The 12,524-nt window shown below is 36.1% G+C and overlaps 1 protein-coding gene across 1 annotated transcript in view; it reads left to right on the forward strand.

Moving 5' to 3' along the window:
• The window catches only part of AQR (aquarius intron-binding spliceosomal factor), a 96,591-nt gene that overhangs the window by 21,964 nt on the left and 62,103 nt on the right, over positions 1 to 12,524 (forward strand). Inside the window, 6 exon segments of the mRNA XM_047766784.1 lie at positions 742 to 806; positions 1,892 to 2,008; positions 3,410 to 3,523; positions 6,116 to 6,200; positions 6,203 to 6,218; positions 10,649 to 10,751. Coding sequence (XP_047622740.1) covers positions 742 to 806; positions 1,892 to 2,008; positions 3,410 to 3,523; positions 6,116 to 6,200; positions 6,203 to 6,218; positions 10,649 to 10,751 — 500 coding nt within the window.

Raw genomic sequence — 12,524 nt, forward strand, 5'->3', positions numbered from 1 at the left:
TGGCTTAGTGGGTTAAGAATCCAACTGCAGCAACTTGGGTCCCTGCAGAGGCACAGGTTTGATTCCTGGCCCAGCACAGTGGATTAAAGGATCTGGCATTACTGCAGCTGCGGCATAGGTCACAGCTGTGATTTGGACTCAATCCCTGGCCCAGGAACTTTCAAATGCTGTGGTGAGGCCATTTAAAAAAAAAAGTTAATACAAAGTGTAAAAAAGTCACAAAATTGTCCCTTTAATTAATTTGTTGTATGTCTTTCCCACACATTTTTTGTGCATTCTAAAGATACATATATATCTTTGTATGAGTATAGGTACACGTAGGTGTATATATTTTTGCACGTGAAAGAAGTTCTAGATGTTTAGTCTGAAGAAAATAAGTAAGAACTGAGATAAAACTGCCTTTCTGATTTTTCTGTCTCCAAGTTTTTTTTTGAAATCTAACCATTCAGTACAGATTTTTTAAAATTAACATGTTAAAAATATTTTTGGAGATATGATTTTTAAAATATGTTTCTGATCCAAGCTATGTTTTTCATTTCCTAATATTTAAAGAGCTTAATATGAGGTTAAGGCCTGCCCTTTTTGAAATATATGTGAGTTCTGTACTCTGAATCACAGTCCAGTCCTGATGAATAAGACAAATAACCTTGTTTAAGTAACTAAATAACTGCTAATTTTAAGATATAGTACCATAGAATGACTTAGTGAGAAATTCTAACATATATTCTCTGTTATGTGTAGAACCTGTCACTATGGACAAAGTTCATTACTGTGAAAGATTCATTGAACTTATGATTGATCTAGAGGTAAGAGGTATACAGTGACTTTTCAGTTGTATAATCATTAAGGAGGCTAAGATAAGCATATGACGTTACATGAAATGTTTATTGGCTCAAGGTTACTCACAGAGAAGAAAGTCAAAAGCAGTTGACCCTTGAAGTTTCAGATGACTGTCAAATAGCTGCTGTTTATATACAAAAAATTATTTAGTGAAGTTACTAAACAAGATTCCGCCAATGACAATTTAATTTCTGTCACATTTTATTGTCCCTTTAGAGTTTTAAGTAGGGGCTGAAGTTGCAGGTTTATGGCCATTACTTTAATAATCTAATGTTTCTAAGTGTACCTGGTATTGTTGATGAGGAAAGATATAGCCGCTTGCTTTAAAATTAAGGTTCTTAAAAACGATTTCATACTATTAGATGCAAAATTTTGATGCAGAAGTTCAGATGTAGAGTTGGAGCAGTTCAGACTGAATTCATTTCCTTTGCTGTCCTCTCCCTCTTATAATGCAGGAAATTGAAAGAAAATGCAGTCTATTGGTCCCTTATCAGGAGAGTGGGGTTTGTTTCCAGACACGAGGGTTAGAAACTGGAACTAGCAGTCCTTCATGAGCTCTTCACTCAGATTCCAGCTCTGCCAATAACTAACCTCTGAGGACCTCAGTAACCTCCTCTTTAAATGAGGTTATTTGACTAGATTACTGGTTTCCAAGCTGTGATTGTCACAGTTTCTCAGCATCATCTTACTGGCTATCACAGGGTGGGTGTGGGAAGCGGAAACAGAAAAAGGAATCTTCCACTTAGGGGTTTCCCCTCCCCTTTCTCCATTTTAAACCTCCACACAGTACATACTGGGATTTCATACAGGATTTTGTTTGAAAACTACTGGCCAAGATATCTGAGATTTCTTCCACTTCCAATGCTGGAGTTTATTTAGAAGCATACTGGAGTTCTTTATAACATAGACCAGACCCCTTGCTTTGTGCCCAGAGTCTCTGCAGGGCTGAGGGTACTTTGTAGGTGACTAACTTCTGAGTTAAGTATCAGTAGACTTCCCCTCTAGCTGGAAGAACAGGCAGACTTATTTCTATGGTGTTTATTTTCTCTAGGCCCTACTCCCTACAAGGCGCTGGTTTAATACCATCCTGGATGACTCCCACCTTTTGGTTCACTGTTACCTTTCCAGTCTTGTTCACAGAGAAGAGGATGGCCACCTTTTTTCCCAGGTGAGCACTGATATATCTGAACATACTTAATTGTTTTCATTTCTAAATTGATCTCGTCTTTCTTTGCCATGCAACTGGGAATATGGGGCATGGCATAAAGTAAATTTTGCTTAATATTTAATTAAATGATGTAAATTAGTCATTTTAAAGTTAAACCAAGTCTTAATATACAAAAAGAATGCATTCTTGTGTAAATGGCCTCTAGTAATTTTAACCTTTATTATATTATATATAATATAATTATTATATATAATTATATAATAAATAATTATAACTCTAGTATTATAACCTTTTGTTAATCATATGTTATTTTGTTATTGGACTAAATTATGTGCAGTGTAGTCTCACATACGCATATATTTTTATTTTATGTCAGTAACTACTGTGCAGTATAATGGATGATGAACATTAATTGTGAGCAAACTGTGCCCTAATACCATGGCTCTATTTCCATAATTTGATGGTGACAGAGGCAGTTGATAGTGTGGAAGTACGTGTATGCACTTGGTCTGCTGCCTTCAGTCAGAACGCAAATGCATTTTGTTTATTGCCTTGGGTAGGAAGACAAAGTATTAGGATTTCCCATAACCTGTAGTGCCATCCAGAAGAAAAGTCTTTAACAGACTTCTTACACTTGCCTTTCAATGAGGGCGTAGTTGGAGATACAATTTGTGTGTGTATTTGCATACTCTTAAGTTCTTTTATCTTGTACCTTTGAGCATTCATTTTTCCCCCATTCTCTTATTAAATCTCTATCCAGTGATTTTTCACATGTATTCAGATCCTAGTATCTGATCTGCCATTGATTAGAATGAAGAGTAATAAAAATATGGGGTGAATGTAGTTCCAAGTTCTGTTGATGCTGCCACCACAGTAGGAAGGCAGGTCTTCATTAGTAGCAGGAACTAAGCCAAAGAAAGGACTTGATGGCCATGGAGACTGAAGAGAGGAATGAATAACCTATCCTTTCCCACCTTGCTGTTTTTCCTAATAGAAACACAGAGCGAATTGTGAAACCCTCATTCAGAAAATCTAACTGGCCTAAGTAAAACACTTTAGGAGTTCCCTCTAGTGGTATCATTCTGTAAATTGCAGTGATACAGTTTTTTTTTCCCATTAAAATGATGGACTTCCTTTGATTAGATCCATAATACCTCTTTAGTATTGAAATATGTAGTTTTCTATAAATAGACTTAATTTATTCACAAGGCACATATTTTATTATCACACAAATAAAACATGTTTGTGTATGTTCTGAAGTGTTTGTCAATTTTTACATTCCAAAGCTTTTCAGTGCCTCTGAGAAGGTATATGAACTTGCTTATTATTTTTAATAGTGTTTATTCATGCTTTCTTGCTCTTGTGTTTACATAGTTTATTAATTTAAATGTATCCTTTCAGCTTTTGGACATGCTTAAGTTCTATACTGGTTTTGAGATTAATGACCAGACTGGAAATGCTCTGACAGAGAATGAGATGACTACAATTCACTATGATAGAATTACTTCTCTACAGGTAATTGAAATGTATTACAGCTTTTGCTTCTGCTTCATGAAGATGGATTGTAAATAATTTAGGGTTTGTGTAATACAAGTAGGAAAAGATACTAATTTAATGGTGTGTTCTTCTTGAATTTTTAAAATATTGCTAATTCTGATGAATTCATGAAAAAGAAGGCTTTCTGTTATAGTCCTCCATCTTGAGAATCAATATACTGGTATCTGACACTCAGAAGTATTAGTTACTAGGCAAATTTGCTTCGTTTAACCATAGGCATTTGTTTGTTTTAATGGCTGTGCCTGAAGCATATGGAAGTTCCTGGGCCACGGATTGAATCCAAGCTGCAGCAGTGGCAGTGCTGGATCCTCCAACCTACTGTGCTAGACCAAGGATCAAACACATGTCTCCTCAGGGACCTGAGCCAGTGCAGTCGGATTCTTAACCCTCTGTGGGAATTCTTAAATATGTTTTATTTTATGAAAGAGTATTTCAGTTTGACAAAGTACGGTTCAGTATTTTGTACATTTTATAGATAAACATGTACATAGGGCTGAAATTTACCAGTCTGGCTTAGATTACCCCCAAAGTACCTTTCTTTGTTTTTATCACTCATCTCATTTTGTTCTTAACCTCAGTTTTGTCTGGTGGCAGAAAGAAGTTGTGTTTTTTGTTTTTGTTTTTTTCTTTTGTCTTTTTAGGGCCGCACCTGAGCATATAGAGGTTCCCAGGCTAGGGGGTCTAATCTGAGCTGTAGCCCGCCAGCCTGTACCACAGCCACGGCAACAGCAACGCCAGATCCGAGCTGCATCTGTGACCTACACCACAGCTCATGGCAACGCTGGATCTTCAACCCACTGAGCGAGGCCAGGGATCGAACCTGCAATATCATGGTTCCTAGTCGGATTTGTTTCCGCTGTGCCACAACAGGAACTCTGAAGTTTTTGTTTTTGTTTTTGTTGTTGTTGTTGTTGTTGTTATTGTTGTTGTTGTTGCTATTTCTTGGGCCGCTCCCGTGGCATATGGAGGTTCCCAGGCTAGGGGTTGAATTGGAGCTGTAGCCACCGGCCTACGCCAGAGCCACAGCAACGCGGGATCCGAGCCGCGTCTGCAACCTACAACCACAGCTCACGGCAACGCCGGATGGTTAACCCACTGAGCAAGGGCAGGGACCGAACCCGCCACCTCATGGTTCCTAGTCGGATTCGTTAACCACTGCGCCACAACGGGAACTCCTGAAGTTTTTATTAACCTTAATTTTAAATCATTTTAAAGAGTCTTTTTTGACTAATGACCCAGTCAAATTTAAGTTCAAATTGTCTTTCATAATCAGTTCCACTATCTCTCGAGGGGTCTCTGCTTTACCTCTTCTTTCTCAAAATGGCATCTGGGGAGGTGGAGACACTGAGATAGCCTCCTTGTTTGGAAGAGGAGTGATTTACATACTGTCCCAGCTCAGACATCTTCCTGCTTTTTGCAGGGTATCAGCATTTTTGTGCTTCTGCCTCTGCCGTTGAAGTGACCATAGCTGGTGTAGTGTGTCATTCTCTTGGCACCAGTAAGACATGATGACCTACTGATGAGGCCCAGCCTTGTTCTTGATGGTGCTGGAGTCCTCCTGAGAGCTGACTTGCTTTATTTCCAAACTTAGGTCACTTTCAGGCTTGGACTGCAGTGTTGCTTTGCCATTGCCTGTACTAATTTCATGGCAGACTCATCCATCACCTTGGCAACCTTTTGTGTCATCCACTATGGAGCACTTGAAAATTTTGGTTCATCTTTTGTACCACATTGGCATTAAGGAAGTCTAGGATGTTATCTCACACACACTTAACCAAATCAGCACCATGCTTCTCTTTGTGTTTATAGCAGCTCACCCCATGTTGGTTGGAGGTGTTACTTACCCTTCGAGGTTCTCTTTTCCCAGAGTTCCATAGTAAAGCACACTATGTTGTTGGCCTCTCCCTCAAGATACCTCTTGGGTGGGAATTGCCCTTGGGACTTTCTTTTAGTTTTGTTAGGCCAATTGTTTTTTTTTAGGGCTACAGGTACAGCAAATGGAAGTTCCTAGGCTAGGGGTCAAGTCACATCTACAGCTGCTGGCCTATGCCACAGCCGCAGCAACGTGGGATCCGAGCTACATCTGCGACCTGTACCACAGCTCACAGCAATACCAGATCCTTAACCCACTGAGTGGGGCCAGGTTCACACCCACATCTTCATGGATACTTGTCCTGTTCATTTCCACTGAGCCACAATGGGAACTCCAGGCCAATTCTTGGTAATAAAGTGCTTTGTTTGGTTTTTCTCTTCTACTGTCAGTGAAGCTGGCCTTTATGGCTACTTTCATGTATGTTCAAAATACAGTTTTAGAAATCAAAAACTAAATGTTGAACTCTTTGTTTTTATACTCCTACTAGAACAGTTCTGGTTTTTTTCCCATTGTATCTATTGCTTTTGGATAAGGCATAGTTCACATATGAGAAGCATATAAGAAACAGAAGTGCCTGTGTTTTTTAAAAAATATTTTCCATTATACAGTATATAGGTTGCAATTTACTATATTAATATGTAGACATTAATTTTTTTTTTTTGGCTGTTCTTTTCTAGAGAGCTGCTTTTGCGCATTTCCCTGAACTCTATGATTTTGCCCTCTCAAATGTGGCAGAAGTAGATACCCGGGAATCGTTGGTCAAATTTTTGGACCTCTTAGGTAAGACAATATGAAGGAACAGCCAAATTTTAATGTTCTTTTTTGCTCTTAGTTATTTTTGCAGTGCTTAAGTGATGTTACTTGTTGCGTGAGTGTTATTGACAACTAGAACTAGTGCTTCTCTCTAGCATTTGTTATCGTTGATTCATTTAAATATAATTATGCATCTCTTTTTTTGGTAAAAAAATTTTTTTTGGGGAACTTACACATTTTTCTTAGTTAAATTTTTTAGAGTAGAAAATAAAGTTGGTATCCGTCATTCATAAACAATATACAGCAGAAACTGATAAATTTCATCATATGTGATATCAGAGGCAAGACATAGGAAAGTTTTTACATGTTTAAAATTTATTAACTTGTTAATATTCTCTGACATCTCTGTCTACTAATAAACTTTTTTGAAAATAGCAGTGATAGCATATATTTATTTATTTTGTGGTAGGTACTCTACTGGTATGTAAATAATACTCTGAACATTCATGTGGGAGGAGTAGGTACCATTTTACATATGAAGTAACTGAGGTACAGAATAGTTAAGCACTTTGCCTGAGTCACACAGCAACAGCAATAAGTGGCAGAGATAGGATTTGAACCTAAGTAGTCTAATTTCTGAGCCCTAATTCTTTATATATATAGTTACAAGGTACAGTTGACATAAAACGTTCTATTAGTTTCAGGTGTACAGTATAATGATTTAATACTTGTATTTACTTTGTGAAATTGGTCACCATGAGTCCAGGTAACGTTCATCTCCATAAATACAGAACTTTCTTGGTCTTATGGTGAGAATTTATAAGATATACTTTCTAAGCAACTTCCAGATAAGCAATACAATATTACTGATTATAGTCACTGTGCTGTACATTACATCATTTATTTTATTTTATAATTGGAATTTTGTGCCTTTTGATCTCCTTCATTATTTTGCCTACCCTCCGCCTTGGGCAAGCACCAGTCTGTTCTCTGTTTCCATGAACTTGGTTTTAGGGCTTTTTTTTTTTTGGTTTTTTTTTTATTAAATTTTGGTTATAATTGAGATTATGCAATATTTGTCTTTCTCTTTCTGACTTTATTTCACTTAACATATTGGTCCCAGGATCCATCCATGTTGTTGCAAATGGCAAAATGCATTCTTTTTTATTCAGAGCCCTAACTTTTGACCACTGTGTTCTGTTATCTCCCTATTTTCCTTAACTCTTGGGAGAATTTATGTTTAGTTAATTGGCTGTTTATTTGAACTGAACTGAAATTGGTTTGGTTGTTGATTTTCATATGAGGGTATAATAACTTATAATATAAAGGCATTGAGTTCCATTGAACAGGCCCACAATGCTATTTTTTTAGTCACTCTCTTTTGATGATCTTTAATTCTTAATTTTTTTTTTTGTCTTTTGTCTTTTGTCTTTTGTCTTGTCTGTGACATGTGGAGGTTCCCAGGCTAGGGGTCTAATCAGAGTTGTAGCCGCTGGCCTATGCCACAGCCACAGCAATGACAGATCCAAGCTGCATCTGCGACCTACACCACAGCTCACAACAATGGCAGATCCTTAACCCACTGAGCGAGGGCCGCAACCTCATGGTTCCTAATCTGATGCGTTTCCACTGAGCCATGACAGGAACTCCTAATTCTTAGTTTTGGCTATAATCAATAATGAACATTCTTTTTACTTATATTTAAAAACTTTTAATACTGATTCTTGGAAGCAGATGACCGACTCAGAAGGGCTATGTGTTTAAAATTTGTTATATATCACACAATTATCTTTCAAAAATTGCCACTTACAGACTTAAATCAACAGTGTATGAGGATTTATTTCTCTCCCTACCAACACTAGGTAAACTAGTCTTTCATTTTTGCCAATCCAAGGATAGAAAAATTCTCATTGTTTTACTTTGCATTCTTTGATTATACGTAGTTTTTTGGTTGTTAGCCTTTTCTATTTTATATTCCATTGTTTGTCATTTTATTGTTTGTTTATTTTTAAAATAAGGAACCTTTATGGATTCTGGATACTAATGTTTTGTTTCATTTGTGTTGCAGTTATTTTCTCTTAGTTCTCATTTAACTTTTAAACTTTGTTTATGGTATATTTTGTCATTACACATATCTTACTTTTCAGTCACATCTTGGAATCGTCTTTTCTTTCTTTCTTTTTTTTTTTTCTTTTTCGGCTGCACCCACAGCATACGGATGTTTCCGGGTCAGGGACTGAATACAGGCCCAAGCTGCAACCTATGCCTCAGCTGCAGCAATGTGAGATTCTTAACCCACTTTATAGGGCTAGGGATCAAACCAGCGCCTCCACAGAGTAAGCTGCATTGTTAATCCACTGTGCCCCAGCAGGAACTCCTCAATCTTCTTTTTAATAACAATAACAAATACTTTATTTAGAAGACCTTCTTCACCAAAAGATTACAATAATATTATATTTTTAAAGCATTTTTGTAGGGTTTTTTAACATTTAATTTAGCTGTATAATCTATCTGAGGAATTCAGAGAGCTCCTTTACATGCTTACAAATTACTGGGTATCTCAACTTTTTTTAATGTGGATTATAGCCATTATATTTACTGTACTAGAAATTAAAACTGAAGAAACTTTAAATAGTTATTTAAAAAATCAATTAAAATCCATTTTATATTAACATACCTATTGTTAATGAAAAATACATTCTCCAAAATGAAAAAAGTACATAATAAGAGTAGCAGTGTTTTACATTTTTGCAAATCTCTTTATTGTCTGCATTAATTAAAGACACTTGGATTTGCAGGTCTGCTGCTGGATTCAGTGTTGTAAGGTGTTATTTTGACTAAAATAAATGAAGAAAATCCAGTCTTACACAGAGGGAAGTGTATTTTCATAGCTTTTACAAGTCATTAGGAATATTACTCTTTGATAAATATCAAAACTTAACAGTTGTAGTTTCTTAAAAGTTAGTTTCATTGTGGTATCTGAAACCATATCAAGGAAGAGTCATTGCAATGAAAGTTAATTGATTTTAAAAATGGGGAGATATAAGATACATATCTCATGGATGAGAAGACTCAGTGAAGGTGTGAATTCTGCCCTATTGATCTATAGATATAATTCAGTTTTAGTCAGAATCTCAGCAGGATATTTTATAGGAACTGACAGGCTTATTCTTAAACTACTATGAAAAGTTAAAGGAATTAGAATAGTCATAACCATTTGGAAAAGAGCAGCGTTGGAAGTTTTCACTACCTAATTTCAAGACTTACTATAAAGTTACAGTAATCAAGACATTGTGGTTTTTAAAACAGGGTAGACATATAGATCACTGAGACAGGGTCAAGTTCAGAAATAGACCACATATGTATGTTAGTTGGTTTTTTGACTAAGCTGCCAAGGCAACTCAATGGAAAAAGGATAATTTCAACAGTGGTGCCAGAACAATCGGACATCTATATGCAAAGTATGAAACAACCCATTCCTCACATCATATACACATTAACTCAAAGTGAATCATGGACCTAAATATCAAAATTAAAGCTTATATTTAGAAAGTGTAGGGGAAAATCTTGTGATTGCACTTTGCAGAAAGATTTCTTTAGACACCAAGGCATAGTCCACTAAAGGAAAAAAAAAAACTGGTAAATTGGACTTCAATAAAATCTGAAATTTCTGTTTATAAGACATTGTTAAGAGAATGAAGAAAAATCCCAAACTGGGAGAAAATATTACATACATATTTGATAATGCATGGTATCCAGAAGTCTGGGAACTCAGTAATAAGAAAACAACTTAATTAAAAAATGACTGTAGATTTGAATAGATACTTCACCAAAGATGATATATAGATTTCAGTAAGCCTATAGAAAGATACCTAGCTAGCATCATTAGGCATTATTTGTAATTAGGGAAAAGCAAGTTTAAATGATAATGACTTCCCTTACATTTTGCACTATCACTGTTCGTGTTAAAACAGTGAAAATAAAAAACCTAAATAATGTCTTGAGATTAGTAGGAAAAAGTGCTGTCTTTGCGGACTCCCTAAAACCATCTTGGGGACCACAAGAGGTTTACAGAAGATACTTTGAGAATGCTGTACTACAGGTTTAACTTTCACTGCTGATTTCATGTATTTGCTGTTCATGTCACAGGCTTATATTTTCTAGGCAAAACTTTTTAAACAACCTATAAAACTATTTTTCAAAAATGAAGTATGTTGAGAGTTCCCACTCTGGCACAGTGGGTTCAGAATCTGACTGCAGCAGTTTGGGTCATGGGTTCCATCCCTGGCCCTATGCAGTGGGTGAAGGGATCCAGTGTTGCCACAGTTTTGTTTTAAGTTGCAGTTGTGGTTCAGATTCAATCCCTGGCCTGAGAATTTTCCTATGTTGCAGATGTAGCCATTAAAAAAAAAAATCAAGAACAAAATATTCTGATCTGAATATTCTTTATTCTGCAGTTCAAATACACTGCACCAGGTGGCATCATACCTCTGCTTGTTACCAACGCTTCCTAAAGCTGAAGACACAACTTTTGATAAAGAATTTCTTCTAGAATTGTTGGTAAATATTAATGCTCTTTGAATTTTACATGTGGTGTTTCCTCCTTTATGAATCACTCTTAAGGAGGTAGGTTGTACAGATTTTGGGAGATGCTGAAAATTAGTAGATAATTCCTTCTCGTTTTGTATTTATATCATCATTTGATTTTTGTCACTTTTTTTCATCTCTTAGATTTCTTTTTTCAGATCTCTTACCTCTTAAAACTGCTTTATGGCATGGATTCATTCTATGCAAATATTTATGAGCAATGTCTGCGCCAGAAACTGGATTCAGGCACAGAGATAACTGGTACCATTCCTGCCTTTCAGAGATCGCAGTTATACCTACACACACACACACACACAAGATAATACATATGTATTTGTGTCTATTTATTTTTACAGTTATTATTTAAATATAGTACCTTGAATATTAAACCATACTTGTATCACTAAAGAACTCAGGAATGTTTAGAAATAGTAAAAGTTTTCACTAAGTGGCTTAGGAATTCTAAGGAATTTCTCAATCATTTTGAGAAATGAGTATTAGTCTGAGCATTAACTCTCTAAAACATTTTTGGTTTTGGGGGGATTTTTGTTGTTGTTTTTTAGGGCTGCAGGTGTAGTGTATGGAAGTTTTCAGGCTAGGGGTTGAATCAGAGCTACAGCTGCTGGCCTACGCCACAGCCATAGCAGCATGGGATCAGAGCCTCATCTACAGTCTACACCGTAGCTCATGGCAAAGCTGGATCCCTGACCCACTGAGCGAGGCCAGGGATTGAACCCACATCCTCATGGATACTAGTAGGATTCGTTTCCACTGTGCCACAACAGGAACTTCAAGTTTTTGTTTTTGTTTTTGTTTTTTTTAAGTGCAGTTTTAGGTTCACAGCAAAATTGAGGGGAAGGAATATACCTTATTTTTTAAACTTCCATAAAATATTTTACAAAGTGAATGAGTGTTTAACCATACCCCACTGTAAATATCTAAGTTGTTTGCAATTGTCACTATTACAAATAATGATACAACCTTTATACATGCCTCTTTGAGCCCATGTGTGGACATTTAGGAGAAGTACCTAGAAATGAAATTATTTGATTAAAGCATTTATAAAAAGATAAAAGATGCAGCCAAACTATCCTGCAAAAGCTCTATATTCCCATCAACAGTGTATTAAAGTATGTCTCCTAAGCTTTTATCAGCCTTGGATGCTATGAGTTGTCCCAATCTTGTCAGTCTCATGGGTTTAAAAAAGTAGCTTGTTTTAATTTTTGGTTACCTGACTGCTAAAAGGTTGACTTGTCTTTTAGGTGTTTCAAACTATTTTTATACCTATACAAGCATACACTGCATAGTTGTGTATATACATTTTTTTTTACACATACAATAATGGACATATGGTTTTGTGATATTTCAAGCTAGTACTTCTAATATAGGGTGTAAAATACAGTTCCTTACTGTAGAGAGGAAGATGATATGCTTGTTTTGGAGTAGTAACAGGAGCAATTTGTAGCAGGTGTTTTAAGCCTGGGGACAGATGTTTAAGTACCATTTGGAGAGAAATCTTTGGGAAGGGTTTTAAATTAACTCAAGTATGGAAAATACTTTTTTACTGATATATTTACTTGCATGAAATGTATGTCTTGCCTCTCTTCTTACAAATCACTTTTCATTGTCTTTGACTGCAAGTGCTTTCTAAAAATTCCTTGTCCTATTTTCTGACAATGTAAAATCTTCTCTGGTAGGTCAGGTTTTGGAGATTAATAATAAATCCTTACTATAGAAAGAAATGAG

The sequence above is a fragment of the Phacochoerus africanus genome, chromosome 2 (assembly GCF_016906955.1).
Source record: "Phacochoerus africanus isolate WHEZ1 chromosome 2, ROS_Pafr_v1, whole genome shotgun sequence".
Taxonomy (NCBI): domain Eukaryota; kingdom Metazoa; phylum Chordata; class Mammalia; order Artiodactyla; family Suidae; genus Phacochoerus; species Phacochoerus africanus.